Source organism: Ochotona curzoniae, unplaced genomic scaffold (assembly GCF_017591425.1).
Source record: "Ochotona curzoniae isolate NIBS_2020 unplaced genomic scaffold, NIBS_Ocur_1.0 contig_4501, whole genome shotgun sequence".
NCBI classification, from domain to species: domain Eukaryota; kingdom Metazoa; phylum Chordata; class Mammalia; order Lagomorpha; family Ochotonidae; genus Ochotona; species Ochotona curzoniae.
This window is the reverse complement of record NW_024466307.1, coordinates 20276628-20296950: the sequence shown is the minus strand read 5'-3', so window position 1 is coordinate 20296950 and position 20323 is coordinate 20276628. Positions and strand designations below refer to the sequence as shown.

Below are 20323 nucleotides of genomic sequence, written 5' to 3'. Positions count from 1 at the left end.
GGTCAGACCATGGGACCTGCAGTTCTCTCTGGCTGGAGTCCCAAGTCCAGCAGTTCAGTTGGGGGGGATCTTCATCTGAGGCGATCCCAGACCCAATTCTTAATTTTTTTTTTTAGGATTTATTTCATTTTTTTTTTTAAATTGGATTGTCAGATATACAGAGAGGAGGAGAGACAGGAAGATCTTCCATTCGTTGATTTCACTCCTCAAGTGGCTGCAGTGGCCGAAGCTGCACTGGTCTGAAGCCTGGCGCCTGGAGCTTCTTCCAGGTTTCCTACATACATGGGTGCAGCATTCCAAGGCTTTTGGGCCGTTCTCAAATGCTTTCCCAGGCCACAAGCAGGGAGCTGGATGGGAAGCAGGCCAGCTGGGATTAGAACTGGCGCCAGATGAGATCCCAGTGTGTGCAAGGTGAGGACTTGAGCCACTGAGCTACCATGCCAGGCCCTCAGACCTGATTCTTGTGTGTTTGCCAGTACAGGGTCCGGCACAGTCTGTCACCCCAGTCAGCTTATGCACATGCTGGTGGTTGCAGCCGTGTCTACTACACAAACCAGTGGGTGCTGGAGCCCAGTCTGATCCTGCCCACCACACACTCAGCCCTCACACAGACCAGTGAGAGCAGCATCCTAGTAGGAGTGACCCACAATAACCCCCACTGGGCCCACTCCCAGCCCTGGTTCTCATGCTTGCCAGTATGTACAGCAAATGGTCCAGTCTGTCCCACATTCCATTCATCTCTCATACATGTCAGTGGGCATTGACGCCTAGTTCAACTCAGTCAGCCCCACTATCCAGCCCACACATGTGCCTGCAGCTACAACTCTGTCTAGCCATGCCTGCCCCAGTCCTGGTTCTCATGCTCACCAGTGGGAGTGGCAGCGCAAGCGGGAGGTTCCACTATTTCCCTACTGGACCCACTCCCGGATCATGCACTCTCCAGGTGATTCTGCAGTTTAACTTTACAGAATTGGAGTTTCCATGTTGTAAGATGATATCACTTTTCCTATTCCATACCAGAGTGCTTTACAAATTGTCTTTGCTCGTAATGGATTTTTACAAAACTATTTTAAAGTCTCAGGCAGAATCACACACATTTACACAGAATGGGAATTGAGATCTCTCTCCCTTGATTGACTGCTCAAATGCCCCAACAGCCAGGCTGGGGCAGGCTGAAACCAGGAGCCCGGAACTCTGTCTGATGCCTCCCTGCAGTGTCTCAAAACATGAGCAGGGAGCTTGAATTTAAGCAGATGAGCCTCAGCTTGAGCCCAGGTTCTGAGCAGTGTGTTTGCACTTGGCACCACAACACTCACTCGTTGTATAGGTTGTTTGCTTCAGAGGGCATTAAATGAAATTCCTGCCTGTTTGTGTTTTGAGATCAGGGGCTAGTGTTGCAGTGGGTAGGCCACTGCTGTGACAGCAGCGTCCCGATGGAGGATGGCCCAAGGGTTTGAGCCCCTGCATCCATGAAGTTCCTTGCTGCTTGCTTCTGTACAGTTGCAGCCGGCTGGGGAGTGAATCAGGGAATGGGGGAGGTCCCTCTGTCTCTCTCTAACTCTGACTTTCAAAATCGTAAGGACTGCTTGGAGCAGCCCGTGTGTGCGTTGCCGGCCAAGCCTTTGCCTGTGAACTGGCACCCCCACTTCCGGCTGCTGTGCCTCTGATCCGGTTTCCTGCTAATGCTCCGGGAAGATGGCCAAGTGCTCGGGTCCCTGGCCTGGCCCAGCCTGGCGATCGTGTCTGACTCGGGAGTGAATCGGTGGCTGGAAGACTCTGCCTCTTCTTCCTTTCTTTGTGTAACTCTGTCCCCCCAATAAATTGAAAATAAATCTTTAAAAAATAAAAGTAAAATAAAAAAATGCTTTGAGATCCACAGATGAAAGATCTACGAACTGTGCGTATCTTCCTTGAACAGCAGTGGTGGTCAAAACTGTTTGTATCTGTTGGTACTGACAATTTCTCTGCTAAAATGTATTGGTTAGACTGAACTCCTCTAGCTACACTTGTGCGCATGAAGAAGTTTATGAGTTCCTTAATGCAGGCATGTAGGAGAGGACAGTCTAACAAACACTTCACTTACTGGAAGCGACTCTGGTGAGATCTGTGCCTTGCGGGTTCACTGCTTTAAAGGCGACAGATCAATATTCTGATAATATTCTCAGCTTTGTGCAGCTGTCATCACGGACAGCTTGCGAACATTCCCATCACCTCAGAAAGACAGCTTTGGACCCTTTATCAGTCACCCCACCTCTTCCCCCACGCAGCCGTTAATTTGCTTTCTGTCTGTAGGTTTTCCTGTTTAGAACGTAGGATGTGAATGAAATTGTGCATAGTGGACTTTCTTGCATCTTTCACTTAACATAATGTTAGCATCAAGGTTTATAATGTGGGCCTGGTGCAATAGCCTAACAGTGTAAATCCTCGCCTTGGTGGCACCGGGATCCCATATGGGAACCAGTTCTAATCCCGGCAGCCCACTTCCCATCCAGCTCCCTGCTTGTGGCCTGGGAAAGCAGTCGAGGACGGCCCAAAGCCTTGGGACCCTGCACCCGCATGGGAGACCCAGAAGAGCTCCTGGCTCCTGGCTTTGGATTGGCTCAGCTCCAGCCGTTGCAGTCACTAAGGGAGTGAACCATTGGACAGAAGATCTTCCTCTCTGTCTCTCCTCCTCTCTGTATATCTGCCTTTCCAGTAAAAATCAATAGATCTTTTTTAAAAAATGTTCATAATGTAAAATGTGTCAGAACTTTGTATCTCTTTATAGCCCAATAATAATCCATGGCATGAATATATCACATTTTAAAATCTCGTCAGAGCTGGTTTATGGTTATGTGTTTATCATATTTTCCTATGTGTTCATCAGTTCATGGACATTTGATGATGTTGTTGTTTCTGACTTTGGCTTAGTTGAAATAGTGCTGCTATAAGCAGCCATGGACAGATTTCTTTGCAGGCTGTTAAAAAATGCTGACCAAATTAGTTTCTTTGTAGACATGTCTAAGTGTAGATAAAATTTATAAGTAAGCCAGCATGAAATATGTTTATTTCTGGTTGCCTTCCTTTAAGATCTAAGAGTGTCAAAAGTGTTCTGAAATTGTCAAGTATGTATGTATTGTTGAAGTAAGCGTTTGAGAGGAGGACAGTAAACCTGGTTTGTAGAGACTGTGATTTTCAAGTTTTGTTTACTTACTTGAAAGGCAGAATTAGAGGCAGGAAGGGTGAGAGAGAGAGAGAGAGAGACGGAGGGGGAGGGAGGAAAGGAGATGTCTTTGATCTGTTGGTTGGCTCCGCTGTGATGGCCACACTGACCAGGCCTGAGGCAGGCTGGAGCCAGGAGCCCAGAGCTGCAGCGGGTGGAGAGGACTTGGGCCATCTTCAGCTGCTTTCCCAGTGCTGCCCCGGAAATGGAGCAGCCAGGACCCCAGCTACGTGGGCTGCGGGCATGTAGGTGCTATTCAGCTTGCTGTGCCACAGGGCAGGCCCCTGACAATTTTTGAAAAAGGTGTATGTGTATGTGAATGTCATATGTAGCAAGCCATGTGTGATATTTACATTTTTATGGTTTATAATAAAAAAATTCCTGATCAAGAATTTATTTTTACAGATACATGATTATGTGAGAAAATGGTACCTACAGTCTGACCCACTTCATTTCTGTGTTAAAAAAAATCTTTATTGAGAGACAGACACAACGACAGAGTGCCCATCTTGTTCACTCGCCACGTGCCCACAGTGGCCAGGGCGAGGCCAGGCCAGGCCAGGAGCTGGGCATTCAATCTAGGTTTCCCACGTGAGTGGCAGGGAACCCACCTAACTGAGCCGTTACCAGTCTTCCATGCATCTGCATTAGCACATTGTTGGAATAGGGAGCTTGAAGCTATAGACTATAGGCTTTTTTTGTTTTTAATAAAAATAGGTATATCTTAAATTTTTTTTATGGGGCCCAGCACAATAGCATAGTAGCTAAAGTCTTTGCTTTCCCCCACTGGGATTCCATAGTGGCACTGGTTTGTGTCCCAGTTGCACCACTTCCTCTCCAGCTCCCTGCTTGTGGCCAAGGCAAGCAGTCAAAGACAAGCCAAAGACTTGGGGCCCTGCACCCATGTGGGAGACCAAGAAGAGGATCCTGGCTCCTGGCTTCAGATTGGCTCAGCTCTGACCATTGTGGCCACTTGGGGAGTGAACCATCAGATGGAAGATCTTCCTCTCTGTCACTCCTTCTCTCTGTGTCTGCCTTGCCAATAAAAATAAAGTGAATGTTAAAATTTTTGTTCTGTTATTTTCCCTCCTGAGCCCTGTAAATAATACTTCTAATATTCTGTGTGCCTGCTTATGATAACTGTTCACTTCCTGGCCCTTTTGATTTGCTCTTGAAATATGTGCAGTGCACAGGGGGAAGGCAGGTAAGCCGACTGGCTAGGATCTTGGACAAATGAGGACTAGGAGGTGTTAGCTTAGAACCTGGCGAGTTTCAGAATTGCATTTTAGGGTTTTGAATTTCAGTTTTGGTTTTGCTTATTTGAAAGTTTATGTTCTGAGAGTCAGTGGCTAGAAAATTAGACATGCAGCTGTAGTGTGTGCAAGGGAATTTGTTGGAATTTGGTGTTAACTTTCTTCAGTGCCGTCTATGCATCTTCTTGGTTTTTGCTGCTGTTGTTCTAGACTGGTGTGGTGGTTAGCTCTTTATTTTGGCTGGAATAAATTTGAAAAACCCAGCAAAAGTAAAAACAGAAATTAGGTTATAAATTTCTTCTTTGTCTCAAACATGGAGAGTTTCAGAAGTCAAATGGAAGTGTTTGCGTTAGTGGGAGACCATGGTTTCTTGTTATATTCTTGATACACAGAAATGGATGCCAAGGAGATTTGCACCATCGCACGTATTGTACTGATGGCACATGTGTTACTTGCTAAGCAGCTGACGCGTTCATTGGAGATCACTGAACTGTACATTCCTGTTTCCTCTTTTTAGTGAACTGTTGAACAATTTGGTTTCAGATTGCGTTCTATTTGGTTAAAATATTGCTCTTTTTTTTGGGTCCCGCAAGATAGCCTAGTTGCTAAAGTGCTTGCATTGTATGCACCAGGATCCCATAATGTGTACCAACTCTAATCCCAGCAGCCCCGCTTCCCATCCAGCTCCCTGCCTGTGGCCTGGGAAAGCAGTCAAGGATGGCCCAAAGCCTTGGGACCCTGCACCTGCGTGGGAGACCCGGAAGAGTTCCTGGCTTCGAATTGGCTCAGTGCCGGCCATTGTGGTCGCCTAGTGAGTGAATCAGTGGACGGAATACCTTCCTTTCTGTCTATCTGACTTTCCAATAAAAGTAAATAAATTTTTTCTTTGTATTTTTAAAACGTATTTTATTTGAAATGATGCTTGCATGTTGATCGGTGAGAAGGGTGAGGGTTAGGGAAAGTGGGTGTGATCCTTTTTTCCAGGTTCTCTGTTTCTTTCTTTTTTTTCTTTTTAAAGATTTATTTATTTTTATTACAAAGTCAGATATACAGAGAGGAGGAGAGACAGAGAGGAAGATCTTCCGTCCGATGATTCACTCCCCAAGTGACCTAAACGGCTGGTGTTGCGCCAATCTGGAGCCAGGAACCAGGAGCCTCTTCAGGGTCTCCCACGCAGGTGCAGGGTCCCAAGGCTTTGCTTTCCCAGGTCACAGGCAGGGAGCTGGATGGGAAGTGGAGTCGCCAGGACTAGAACCGGTGCCCATTGGGATCCCGGGCATTCAAAGTGAGGATGTTAGCCACTAGGCCATGCCGCTGGGCCCAAGGTACTCTATTTTTTTTTCCTGTGTCTGAGGGGAGGAGGGAGACAAGGGGAGGAGCCACACCTAGCACCCAGAGATGGCGAATGGACACCCAGTATTTTTTTAAAAGATTTATTTTACTGATTTATTTTTATTGGGAAGTCAGGTATACAGAGAGGAGGAGAGAGAGAGATCTTCTGTCCAAAGATTCACTTCTCAAGTGACCATAACAGCCAGAGCTGAGCCAGTCCAAAACCAGGAGCCTGGAGCCTCTTCTGGGTCTCCCATGCGGGTACAGGACAGGGTCCCTAAGCTTTGGGCCATCCTTGACTGCTTTCTCAGGCCACAAACAGGGAGCAGCAGGGCTGCCAGGATTAGAACCCACTCCCGTATGGTATCCTGGTGTGTGCAAGGCAAGGACTTCAGCTGCTAGGCTACCTTGCTGGGCCCATGACCACCTAATATTAACTCAGAATCCTGATGTGGCATACACTCCGAGGGTTTTTTAAAGATATATTTATTTTTATTGGAAGGACAGATTTTCAGAGAGAAGGAGAGAAAGAAAGATCTTCCATCTGCTGGTTCACTCCCCCGTGGTCACAATGGCCAGGGCAGTGCTGATCCAGAGCCAGGAAATTGGTTTTAGTCTCCTGCGTGGGTGCAGGAACCCAGGCACTTGGCCTGTCTTCTGCTGCTTTACCAGGCCACAAACAGGAGAGTGGATTGGAAGTGGAGCAGCCTGGACTTGGATAGCATCCATACGTGATGCCACTGCCACTGGTATAGGTGAAGGCTTAGCCTACTTTACCGCAGTGCCAGGCCCTCTTGTTTGTTTGTAAGATTTCTATTTACATGAAAGGCAGTTACAGAGATCAAGAGAGAGCGATTTTCCATCTTCTGGTTCACTCCTCAAATGGCTGCAATGGCAGGTGGGATCTTCAGATCCCGCTTCTCCTTGCTGGTCTCCCTCTCAAGTACAGGGCCTGGATTGGGATCATCTGCTGCTGTTGTCCCAGAAATACTGGTAGGGAGCTGGATCAGGCATTGAGCAGCCATGCTCCCCTCCCTCCCTCTCTGCCTCGCTCCCCTCCCTCCCTCCCTCTCTCTTCCTTCATTCCTCTCTCTCTCTCTCTTTCTCTTTCTCTCTTTGTCTCTTCTTTCTTTTTTCTCTCCCCTCCCTCCTTTCCTCCTTTGTTTATTTTCATTTTATTTGAAAGGCGGAGTTACACAGATAGAAGCAGACACAGAGAATGAGTGGGAAGGATTTTTCATTTGCTGGTTCATTCTCCTAATGGCCTCAGTGACCGAAGCTGAGCCAATCCAAAGCCAGGAGCCTGGAGCCTCTTCTGGGCCTTTCACTTCTGTGCAGGGTCCCAAGGCTTTGGACCATCCTCTGCTGCTTTCCCAGTCACCTTAGCAGGAAGCTGGATCAAAAGTGGAGCATCTGGGACTCGAACTGAGGTCCGCATGGGCTGCTGATGCCACAGGCGCAAGCTCAGCCTACTATGTCTCAGCCATGACCTCAGTTTTAGCATTTTATAACTTTCCAGATTAAAGTTCCTGAAAGAATGATGTTTATCTATTTTTAAACATTTTATTTTTGATGATGAGGACCTCTGATAAGGGCGGGGAGGGCCAGTGTGTGTGGGAAGGTGGCTGGGAAAAAGGCTTCCAATTTTCCTTTTTTTCCCTTTTCTCCTGTATTGGGGGTGTGGAGGCCTGCCCCCAGATGCCAGACTACATCAGTACCCAGGGATGTGGGGGATGTCCACTTGATGTCATCTTTGAAACCCCAACGTGGAGAATGTTTCACGGGTCCTGCTTGAGTACTTCTAACAGTTCTGAGATGCCTGCTGGTTTCGTTGCTCCAAGGCTGAGACAATCTTTTCAAGGTGCATTGGTTGACAGAGTCCAGCCAGTGCCTGCTCACCTAAACACTTGCTACCACAGCTTGGCCAGGAGAGTTGTCCCACCTGTTCTGCTCTCCATCTTCTGACATGGCACTCAGTGTCCTCTGCAGGCCCAAATGAGCTGGCCGTCATATCCCCTTATGCACCCGGCCATGGCATCCAATGCGTAGACATCAGCAGTCCAGGAGGCCCAGTTCTGCTACATGCATTCCAAGCTCAGATCATGAGTCCTGTGATTCTCCCTGTGGCCAGAGTTTGGAGTCTGGTTGTCCAGTTGGGGAATCCTCCAAGAAATCTTACCTGGGATGACCGTGCATGTCCAACCAATAAAAGGTCTGGTTCATTTTGTCACGCGTATCAGCCTATGCACACATGTGTGATTGTAGATGCCACGTCAGTTCCATCCTCAGCCCCATGTCCCATGCAAGCTAGCAGGTGCTGCAACCCAGCCCAGTGTGCCACAGACCTGGCGTTTGCATATACCAGCGGAACTCCCACCTAGCTGGGTGATACCCAATAGCTCCTTTAGGCCTGGCACCAGCTCCAATGCTTGTGTGTGCCAGTGTGTGTGACTGTGTAGTCTGGTCTGTGCTGCATCCCATACACCTATGGGTGTTACAGCTTAGCTCAGTCCACCCCACTCCACCCCACCCCATTTCACCCCACGACCCAGTCTGCATGTATGCAGACAGGTGTTGCCACCTTGTCCAGCCTGGCCTGCTCCCAGCCCTGGCTCTCACTAGCAGGAACTGCAGCACGGTAGAGCAGTGCCCTCAATTTCCCTGTCTTGGATCTTGCTCTTTCCAAGGAGTCTGCAGTCCAGTCTGATACGACTTGTGTACTGTCCTGGCAGTTGCTAGCAGATGCTATAGCAAAGTCCGACCAGATGGCACTCATCCTGGCCCTTGCATGCCTGGCCCAACCTGGCCCAGCCCGGCCCTCCCCTAAGCCCAGCTCACATGCAGGTCAAAGGCTTTTGCAGCCCTGCCCAGCCCTATCTTCCCCCAATCCCAGCTCTCATACTCACCAGTGGGAGCAGTGGCTCGGGGGAGCTCCCACAGCACCCCTTCCCGGGTTCATTCCTAGCTCGGGGTCTTGCGTGTAGCAGTGAGTGCTGCAGTCCGGTCTGGCATGGCTCTTTTTGGCTCGACATGTACCTGTGGGCACTGTAGCCTGGCCCCACTCAGCCTGCCTTCAGTTCTAGCTTATGTTGAGGGGTGCCTGCTTACCTGCAAGTGTAGTGGCCTGATCAGGGGCTCTCCAGAAGTCATTCCTCACCTGTCCATTCCCCCATATTCCCTTGCCTGAGCACTCCACAGCCCCTAATGCTCGCAGGTGCAAGGCTCCAGAGCCTGAGCTTCTGGTGGTGTGGTGTGCTGGCCTGAGCCCCAGCCCACCTGCCCGGGACCTGCACACACTCACCTACGGGTCCCCAGTCTCCAGGCCCTGTCTGCCAGCATGTTGGTGTCTGCCCCCACACATCTAAAAAAAATACACACACACACCTTGCCTGGGTCTAAGAATGGCATGTTAGTTAATGTGAGATTATTTTATTCTTAAATCATTTTATCTTTGTTTTTTGTTAAACTAAAATCTTTTTAAATTTTAGGGGGAAAAAAATAGTGGCTTTGATGTCCTCTACCATAATATGAAACATGGACAGATATCGACAAAAGAACTAGCAGATTTTGTAAGAGAAAGGTATGTATTATTAATAAGTAAATTCTTTGACAGTTTATTTTCAATGAAAATTATGGAGATAATTTACATGATTTTAGTTGTTTTTGAAATAACACACACTTAGAAATTATGACCATTTTAAAGTAATGTACTTTTATCATTTGCAAACTTGAGAGCTGTATAGTGATTCTTAAGTGGCATTGTTTTTTAAGATTTGAAAGTCAGAGATGCAGAGAGAGGGACGGAGGGGGAGAGACAGAGAGATTGTCCTGTTGCCATTGGCTTATGCTCCAGCTGGCTGCGGGGCAGGGCTGAGCCAGTCTGCAGTCAGGAGCCAGGGGCTGGCTAGCAGGGGTCCCCACACTTGGGTGATCCTCTGTTGCTTTTTCCAGACTGCCAGCAGGATCTGCAGCAGAGCAGCTGGGACGTGAACTTGGGGTGCTGGTGTGGCAAAAGGTGGCTTCACTTGCCCCACCATAATGCTGGCCTCAAAGTTGCCTTGTTAAACCTGTGGCTTACAAATTACTGCCTGAAAACATTATGTATTTTTGACTGGTTGCATTAGCAAGGTGCTATAATGTAAAAATGAATCTTTCAGCGTATTATTTCTCTAAACATGTTAAAATAATTTGAATAATTTATGTATTATGATAATTCATTTTAAGAAGTCATACATGTGTATTTATAAAATCCTGTAAATCTATAAAAGGTTATCTTTAAGACTGCTAGAATTTAATATTTACTTTTTTTTAAAAGGTGCGTTTATGTGTTGGAAAGGCAGAGTTACGCTGAGAGGGAGAGGTGGAGAGAAAGAGGGAGCAGGTCTTTCAAACATTGGTTCACTCCCCAAATGGTGCTAATGGCCAGGCGAGCCCAGTTTTTTGCTTTCCCCTATGGGGCAGGGCCCAAGGGCTTGGACCAGCTTTCTTGGGTACATTAAACAAGGAGCTAGGCCAGAATTTCAGCCAATAGAACCTAAATCAATGACTGTGCAAGATGCTAGCATCACAGGCAGGGGGTTTACTAGGTAGTTTGGCTCAGAATTTAATATTTAAAACTATTAAAAGTCAGTATAATTTATGATTCAAAGTCAAGAGGATTGTGAGGATGCTATTCATCTTTATTTTGTTAAAGATTTATTTTTTATTATTTTTCATTGGAAAGGCAGATATACAGAGAGGAGAGACAGAGAGGAAGATCTTCCGTCCGATGATTCACTCCCCAAGTGAGCGCAACGGGTTGATACTATGCCGATCCGAAGCCAGGAGCCTCTTCTGGGTCTCCCATGCGGGTGCAGGTTCCCAAAGCTTTGGGCCGTCCTTGACTGCTTTTCCCAGGCCACAGGCAGGGAGCTGGAAGGGAAGCGGGGCTGCCGGGATTAGAACCGGCGTCCATATGGGATCCCGGGCGTGCAAGGCGAGGACCTTTAACCACTTGCGCCACCGCGCCGGGCCCCTATTCATCTTTATTTTGTAACTGGCCCCACTTGTCCGTTTTCAATATGAATACGTCCAAATTGTTGCCTTAATAATATGGGGATAATTTATCTTTAAATACATTCCAACAATATTTATCATACCCTGTGAGTCGTATGCCAGGCACTTGTCTAGATTTGGGAATATGATAGTGTAAGGACACAGCTGTTGTCCTTCACGGAGTTTACAGACGAGCAGAAATTGGGGAATAACTGATGTCCACTCTTGTGTGCTTCCCCCCTCTGCCTCGGGTGGGAGGGGCCCAGAAGTTGGTGTTCCTTTGGTGTGGACCCTTGCTGCAGTAAAGAGGGGCTCCCGCCTCTCTCGCCTTGTGCTGCATCCCTGGCACGGCACTCCCCTCACCACTATCGCTTTTAGCTCTGTCTCGCTCAGTCCCTGTGGGAAGGCAGGATTCCCGGAGCACCCCTTCCTTGCCCAGAATCCAGCCTTTCCTGATTTTGCGGTCCGTGAGATAACCCCTGCTCCCATTCTCTGTTCCTCGCTTTATTTCTCTTGATAGGACTCATATCCTCCTGGTGTGAGTCTTATTTTGTTTATTTGTCTCTTCTCACTGGAACATAAAGCCCAGGATAACAGAAAATGTTTTGATCCTTTTGCTTTATATTTCACTTTTTTACTTTGTCTCTTGCACTTGATTTGGTGCTTGGCATTTAGAAGGCTTTCGGTGAGGGTTGATCTCTTGCCAGCTCTTGAATCTCGAAGTCCCGTTTATAGATGAGAAAATTGGGTCTCTGAAAAGGTACAGGGAGTGATTCAGGCTTTTTCCCTTTCATTCCTTCTTTCTTTCTCTTTTTTCCTTTTCAGTTCTTATTTTAAAAAAAATATTTGCTAGGAAAAGAGTCTCTCTCTCTCTCTCTCTCTCTCTCTCTCTCTCTCACACACACACACACACACACACACACGCACACACAGTGGTGGGGGGGTGGGTGAGAGAAGAGAGAGAACGCCTTCCATCTACAGATTGGCTCCCCGCTGGCCCAGGCTGAAGGCAGCAGCCTGAGGCTCCTTCCAGTCCTCTGCAGGGTGTTGGTAGCCCGTGGCCTGAGTCATCTCCTGCTGCTTTCCCAGGTACAGTGGCAGGGATCTGGATTGGAAACGGAGCAGGCAGGGACTAGCTGGTATTCATATTCCGGCAGCTTAATCCAGTGTACTACCCTGCACATCCATCATTTACATCAAAAAAAATCTTTATTAGGGTTGGCATCGTGACCCAACAGGTTAAACACCCATATGATATGCTGGTGCCATGGGCGGAGCCTAGCCCCCTACACTGTGGTGCTGAGCCCCATTGCCAGTACTTACTCCTTTTCTTTCTTTATCTTGACTTATGCTGGCTAATACCGCTAGGGTTAATGCTGACTAGAAATGGTGATATTAGATTCCTTGGTCTTGTTTCCAGTCTTACATTTTACCCTTAAGTATAAAGTATTTGTTCTGATTTTTAAAATTTATTTTAAAAAATAAAATTTATTTGAAACAGCAAGAAATAGAGAAACATAAATAGATACAGTGATATTCCATACACTGGATGACTCTCCAAAATCCCACAGTAGCCAAACCCAGGAGCTCAGTCTGTGTCTGCTACTTGAGTGGGAGGTACCCAAATACCTGGCTCTCTTGGTTGCCTTCTTTATATTTATTTATTTGAAAGATAAAGTCTTCTATCTGATGCTTCGTGCCCTAAGTGACTGCAGTGGCCAGAGCTGGCCTGGTCCAAAACCAGGAGCTTTTTCAAAGTCTCCCACCTGGGTACAGGGGCCCGTATGCACTGTCTTCCCAGGTCATTCAGGAAGCTGGATCAGAAGAGGCTCCACTTGCCAGGACTCAAACGGGCACCCATGTGGGCTGCCGGCACCAAAGGTGGAGGCCTAAGCTACTACACCACAGGGCTGGCCTCTACACTTTTAAAGTATACAACTCTTTTTTCTTTTTTCTTTTAATATTTACGACAAGGGTGAGGAGGTTACAGACCCATGTGGGCCTCCAATTCCAGTTAGGATGGTGGGGAAGGTAGGTGGGATGAATGTTTGGGATTTCTGTTATTGCCAAGGTTGGGAGAAAGTGCTTGCTATTACTCTGCATTAGTGCCAGGGAACAGAGACAGTCGTTTGAACACTGAGGGCCTGATTTGGGGAAGAATGTTCCAAGGATGTTACCTGAATGATCTTTTTTATTTTTTTAAGATTTATTTATTTTTATTGGGAAGTCGGACATACAGAGGGGAAACACAGAGAGGAAGATCTTCCGTTCGATGATTCACTCCTTAAGTGATCGCAGTGGCTGGAACTGAGCTGATCCGAAGCCAGGAGCCAAGAGCTTCTTTTGGGCCTTCCACGAGGGTGCAGGGTCCCAAGGCTCTGGGCCGTCCTCGACTGCTTCCCCAGGCCACAAGCAGGGAACTGGATGGGAAACAGGGCTGCCCCAATACAAACCGGTGCCTGTATGGGATCCTGGTGCGTGCAAGGCGAGGACCTTAGCCGCTTGGCCACTGCGCCTGGTCTGAGTGATCTTGATTGCTTGGAGAGGTGGTAGGCTTTGATGCTCCAGAGCTGAGACATTCTAAGTCCTGTTGGCTGTTGGTGTGTACTTCAGTGTGTCACAGACCTAGGTGTTGTTACAGAGCCGGGCCCGGAGTGTCTTCAGCCTGTCCGTTTGGAAGTCTTCTGTTGGCTTACATGAAGTGACTGTCTTGTCTTTCTTGTGTTCATCTGGATATGCTGTCCATTCTTGCACGAGGGTCAGCAACTGAGGTGGCCCAGCCATGCAACGTGGGCTCCAGGATCGGAGCACAGGTCTGTGTGATTTTTGCCCGAGGTTGGAGATCGAGCGCATGGTCTACTTGGGGAGGCACTAAGACCCCTCACCTGGGAATTCAGACCTTGCTCTGGTGTGGGTCTGCTCCCTGCACCAGTCAGAGTTTACCTGTGGATGCAGCTGCCTGGTCTTTCCCAGCCCCGGAAAGCTGTGCCAAATGCCTGCCCCTATTGTTGGTTTGTCCCTACTATTTTTGGAAGTCATGGAATTTTCCTTCTCGTGTACTTTTTGGCAAAGATGTCTGCCTTGTTTGTTTTATTTTCCATTTTATGAGTGGACCATGGATTTGGTCAAATAGTTTTCTTGTATTATTAAGGTTATAGGATTTTAATGTAAATTATATTGAAATTTGAGTGTTAGACTAACTTCTCATTCTTTTTCGCTGCTACCGCCTTACTGTAAATCTTTACGTGTGTATGTGAGATTGGTCACTGTTGTATCTGTGTGGAAGGTTCTGGTCTTGGCCTTACGTGCTTCATGGGCTTTACTAACTCTGGCCTTGAAGTTGTCTATTCTTTTTTTAAGGTTTATTTACTTTTTATTGGAAAGGCAGATATACAGAGAGGAGTGAAAGAGAGACAGAGAGGAAGATCTTCCTCTTGCTGATTCACTCCCCAACTGGCTGTCGTGGCTGGAGCTGAGCCGATTTGAAGCCAGCAGCCCAGAGCCTCTTCTAGGAGCCTGGAGCCTCTTCCAGGTCTCCCACACGGGTGCAGGGTCCCAAAGCGTTGGGCCATCCTTGACTGCTTTCCCAGGGCATGAGCAGGGAGCTGGATGGGAAGTGGGGCCGCCAGGACACAAACCGGGGCTCCTGTGGGATCCCAGTGGGCACAGGGGAGGATTTTACTATTGCGCCAGGCCCTCCGTATTTCTTTTTTGATGTTGTGTTCTGTTGTTCTTTAAATGACTTTTTAAAAGAGATCTTAAACTTGTTTTATGATTATCAGCTTTTTCTTTTCTGACATATTCACCTAAGTCTGTACATTTCTTAAGTATAACTTTTGATATATTCTGTCAGTTTTAAGAGAGAAGGTTTTCTTATTTTGGAAACATGAATTTATATGCTGTTTTGTACATATATTTAACTTTTCTGAAAAGTTTTGAGTTTAGGAATAGAGAAACATTATAAAGCTCTGTGTAAGTCAACAGTAAATGAGTTTCAGCCATTCTAGTGTCTTCCCAATTTGTCTAAACCAAGTCCTGGCATCAAATGAGTATGGTCTTAGAATTTTTATTTGTATTTTGAAATTGCTAAGGCATTAAAATAATCATAATATTATTCAACTATCAAAATTGATCATTTAAAATCTTTTCTAGTATGTATTTTGATTGACCTATGTTATATCTCATTCTGTATTATTGATTTTATGTAGTTATTATTTTAGTTTGTTAGCTGTTTCTCTGATTTTCTACCTAGAATTATTTTTCTTTTGCTGTAAAAGTATTTTGGGCCTGGCACCATAACCTGGTGGCTAAATCCTTACTTTCTATCCACCGGGATCCCATATGGATGCCGGTATGTGTCCTGGCTGCTCCACTTCCCTTCCAGCTCCTGCCTGTGGCCTGGGAAGACAGTGGAGGACGGCCCAAGGCCATGGGACTCTGCACCCGCGTGGGAGACCTGAAGGAAACCCAGGCTCCTGGCTTCAAATTGGTCCAGCTCTGGTCATTGCAGCCACTTGGGGAGAGGATCAACAGAAGGAAGATCTTTCTGTCTCTTTTATCTGTAGCTCTACCTTTCCAATAAAATAAATTGAATAGTTCATGTTCTTTAAAATGCAAACAAAGCCAAAAAACATTATTAATAATTGATGTGGATTTGCTGTTTTGATAAATTCTCAATTTTTGTTTTTCTGATTATATCTTTAACTTCATTTGGAAGCTCCTTTTACCAGGGATAATCTTAAACATATGCACAAGTTACATAAAGTTACAAATGTACTGTTGTGAATTTCCATGTAAGAATTACCCATGCACCCCCCTCAGCTGCTCTGCTGCGCAGCCCTGGTCACCTGACCTTGGCAGTGCCCTCCACCCCCCAGGGGGCCTGGTGAAGAAACTCGGGTAGGAGGCAGAGATCAGTGCAGACATGTCTGTCACACAGACGTCAAGGGGGTAACTGGAATTTGTCCAGAAGAAAGCATAGCGAAGAAAGCATTGAAGTTGTCATTGAAAACAGCCTTCTAGCAGTTATTTCAGAGCTAAAAATAATAATAATAATTACCCAACTTCACCCATTATCAGATCATCTTGTTTTCTCTGTTCCATGCCATTTTTGCTGAATTATGAAGCCAGTATCAGATATGGAAACATCAAGTTTTATCTATTAGCTATAATCAATGAGGATAGTACAGGAAGTGGGTGGAAAAATGAATTAGAAGGTTATCTTGTTGCAGAAAATTGAGATACATTTTTTTTTTTCATAACACATTCCCATGAGCTCTTTGAAGACCCCGTGTATCTATAGGTGATAAAAACTCTAAAAACGCGCAAGTACGGAATCCAGTGTTGGGACCAAGCTGGATAAACTACTGCACGTGGCGCCAGCATTCCATACTGCAGTATCAGTTTGTGCCCAGGCAGGCAGTGGATGGTAGCCCATTGCTTGTCCCTTGCCACCCACACGGGAGACCCAGGTGGAGTTCCAGGATCTGGCTTTGGTCTCGCACTGCTTTGAAGGGGACCACTGGCTGGGTGATCTTTTTGTCTTTCCTTCTGTCACCCTTTCAAATAAACTAGTAGTAAGTACATAAATGTATCTGAGCTTAAAAATATAACCACAGTATCATCCTGTTTAAGCTTTGCATACACCACCAAATACGTGGTTGATGCTCAGTTGCCCTCTTGTCACGCACACAGCACCCGCACTCAGACACTGATTTCTCACAGTCAGGATTCAGGCACGATTTCCATAGTAAGTCTTCTAATGTATAGATCCTTTCTCTACTTTTTGTTTGTTTGTTATTGTTGTTCTTAAGGAAACCAGATTATTTGGTCTACACAGCATCCTACACCCTGCAGAATACAAGTTGTATATCCGTAGTTTTGTTTAACATTTTTCTTTGCCTGTGTATTCCCTATTGTCATTTATACCTAGCTGCTTGATCAAATTCCGTTCATTGTTTTGAAAGGCTGCTTTGAGGAGGTGCTTGCACCTCTAGTAATGTCTGTTTTACAAAATCCGTGGTTGTTCATGGTCGTCATCCACTCCTTATTTCGCTAGTTTATGTTTGCATTTTTACTGGGTAAGGAATTCTGATTGGTAGATTGTTTTCTTAAACAGATTCTTTGAGCTTCATCCCAGGACCTTTAACTGGGGTGTTCGAAGCCTGGCTGTGGTTAGGATCTTTAACTGGGGTGTTCGAAGTCTGGCTGTGGTTAGGATCTTTAACTGGGGTGTTAGAAGCCTGGCTGCGGTTAGGATCTTTAACTGGGGTGTTAGAAGCCTGGCTGCGGTTAGGACCTTTAACTGTTAGAAGCGTGGTTGTGGTTACTTTGAAGGTAGTATTGCTTGCCGGAAGGGTTTGCCTCTTTGGGGACTTCCTTTTTTTTTTTTTTCTTGAAAGATTTATTTATGTATTTTAAAAGATTTCTTTATTTTTATTGCAAAGTCAGATATATAATATACGAGAAATGGAGAGACAGAGAGGAAGATCTTCCGTCCAATGATTCATTCCCCAAGTGGCTGCAATGGCCGGAGCTGCACCAATCTGAAACCAGAAATCAGGAGCTCCTCCAGGTCTCCCTTGTGGGTGCAGGGTCCCAAGGCTTTGGGCCGTCCTCGACTGCTTTCCCAGGCCACAAGCAGGGAGCTAGATGGGAAGAGAGGCTGCCGGGATTAGAATCTGTGCCCATATGGGATCCCGTGCGTGCAAGGCAAGGACTGTAGCCGCTAGGCCACGGCACTGGGTCAAGACTTCCTTTTTTGATTGTTTTGTATTTTTTTTACTGTGTTTTGACGAGGTAGTAGATTCCCCTTCCTTTCCTCCTACCCCGTGTGCTCGCTGCTTTTCTTCTTCCCTCTCCTTCCTTCCTTCCTTTGGTTTGGAGGGGAGCTGGGTGGGAAGTGGAATAGCAGGGACTCCAACTGGTGCCCACGTGGGATGCTGGCATTGCAGACAGTGTTTTAACATGCTGTTCCCCGATACTGGTCCCTGTTATTTCTTTAAAAATAGTTCTTTTGGGCCTGGAGTGGTAGCCTAGCAGCTTAAATTCTTGCTTTACATGTGCCAGGATACCATATGGGTGTCAGTTCTAAACCTAGCAGCCCTGCTTCCCATCCAATTCCCTGCTTGTGGCCCAAGGCCTTGGGACCCTGCACGCGCTTGGGAGACCTGGAGAAGGCTCTGGGCTCCCAGCTTCAGATCGGCTCAGCTCCAGCCATGATGGCTGGTTGGGGAGTGAATCATCAGGCGGAAGATCTTCCTCTCTATCTCTTCTCCTCTCTGTATCTGATTTTTCAATAAAAAATAAAATAAAATCTTTAAAAAAATAGTTCTTTCTCTGCCCATTATAGGCTTTTCAACTTTATCCTTGATACCATTTTGCTGTTTCACTCTCGTCTTTACTCTGCAATAGGTTATTGTTATCTTCTAGTTAACTGATGCTCGCTGTAATGTGTAAAATCTTTCATTGAATCCCTATTCATTGGAATGTTAGTTGTAATAGTTATTTTTCAGACCCATAATTCATATATATTTTACGATTTGCTGTGTTTTTTCCTGTTCTTTCTAAGTAATTTCTATTTCTTCACTGACATTCATATCTATCACATATGACATGAACATGCTAGTCTGACTTGATCATGTTAACATTTGGGATCTTGCTAATCGGTGTGTGCTCGTTTTTATTTCATGTTGTCTTCTTTGTGTGCCCAACCGTTTTGTGAATGCATCTAGAATGTCCAAACAGGATGCAGTGTGAAGATTTGAAAAGATTGTGTTTGCATTCCTGGTGGCTTGCCTGCGCAGAGTTCATCCTTACCTGGGGGGTGTTTTCTTTCGGGGCTTGGTTGCACCAAGATGGAATTTCCCATGTTTCCGACCGTGACACTTGTATTTGTCCCCTTCGCCACGGAGACTGTTAGAAGCTCCCAGGCTTCTCAGCTTCCTGGCTGCGTTTCTAAACGTGCCAAGGGAAGCCCTTACTTACCCGACCTCTCCGGATCGTGGCCTACTGATGTTCAACTGCCTTACTAGTTCTCTGATGTTTGCTTGCTTGCCTGCATTCTCTCTTCTCTCTCTCACTCTGTCTCTCTCTATGTCTCTTTCTCTGAAAGATTCATTTATTTGAAAGGCTTACATAGAGATCTTCCCTCTGCAGCAGAGGCTGCAGTGGCTGGGCTGGGCCAGGTGGGAGCCAGGAGCTTTTCCGCCTCTCACGTGGCAGCAGGGGCCCGAGGGCTGAGGTTGTCTTTGCCGCTTTGCCAGGAGCACTAGCAGAGAACTGGATTGCCAGTGGAGCGGCAGGGACTGGAAGTGGTAGCAGTGTGAGGTGCCTGTGTCACAGGCAGGAGCTTCACTTGCTGTGCTTCAGTGCTGGTCCCACTCTGATGTTTTTCAATTAGACAACTTCCTGTCTTCCTGCCACTCCATGTTTCTCTAATTTTTCTCAGTGGGAGGTTTTTGTATTATAATCATGTTCACTTCTGGGAATTGAGCCATTTTCTTGCTAGTCTTGAATGTTGATATAAGTATTTCTTTGTGAATTCAGCAAGTCTGAAACCAAAGCAGTACTCTTGGGCCCGGCACGGTGGCCTAGCAGCTAAAGTCCTCAGTTTGAACGCATCAGGATCACATATGTGCGTCGGTTCTAATCCCGGCAGCTGCACTTCCCATCCAGCTCCCTGCTTGTGGCCTGGGAAAGCAGTTGAGGACGGCCCAAAGCCTTGGGACCCTGCACCCACAAGGGAGACCTGGAGGAAGCCCCTGGCCTCTGACTTTTGATTGACTAAGCTTTGGCTGTTGCAGCCATGTTTGGAGTGAACCAACAGATGGAAAATCTGTTTCTCCTTCTCTGTGTGTATCTGACTTTGCAATAAAAAATAAGTCAATCTTTAAAAAAAAAAAAACAGTACTCCTTTAGGTGGTATTATCTTAAAAACACAGGAGAGAGAGCTTGTGTTGGCAGCAGGTTGGCCCACTGCTTGTTGGAGTGATGTTCCGTACCTGAGTGCTGGTTTGAGTCCTGGCTGCTCTGCTCCCACACAGCAATGCTGGTGTGCCTGCGAAGGCAGCCAGGGTGGCTCCGGGTGCCTGGCCCTGCCTCCCACGGGGCAGGCCTGGCCGGAGTTCCTGACTCTTGGCTGTGACCAGCCCACACGTGACTGTTGTGCCCATTTGTGAGCCTGTGCTGCAAGGTATCTCTCCCTCTCCCTCTCCCCTAGACACTCTGCCTTTCCAATAAATCTTCCCGATGAATACAGGAAAGCCTTAAGGGGCAGAAATAAATCAAAGTGCTGTCAGTGAGAGGTGCTTTAGACCTCTGCAAATAGTTACTCTTTGGCAGTTTAGATATTAAACTGTGATTTGATGCACGAACATTGAATAGATTTGGAACTTGGACATTAGAAACAAAAAGTCAGGGCCCGGCGCGGTGGCGCAGGTGGTTAAGGTCCTCGCCTTGCACGCCCGGGAGCCCATATGGGCGCCGGTTCTAATCCCGGCGG

The 20323-nt window shown here is 46.7% G+C and overlaps 1 protein-coding gene across 3 annotated transcripts in view; it reads left to right on the top strand.

The window, feature by feature from the left end:
* Window positions 1–20323, top strand: part of FCHO2 (FCH and mu domain containing endocytic adaptor 2) — a 103144-nt gene that overhangs the window by 8300 nt on the left and 74521 nt on the right. For 2 of the 3 annotated variants that reach the window (XM_040986179.1, XM_040986181.1), the window contains exon 2: window positions 9276–9367. In XM_040986179.1, the coding sequence (XP_040842113.1) occupies window positions 9276–9367 (92 nt within the window). Of the gene's footprint in view, window positions 1–8130; window positions 8136–9275; window positions 9368–20323 lie in introns of all 3 variants that reach the window. The other variant, XM_040986180.1, reaches the window with a different exon arrangement.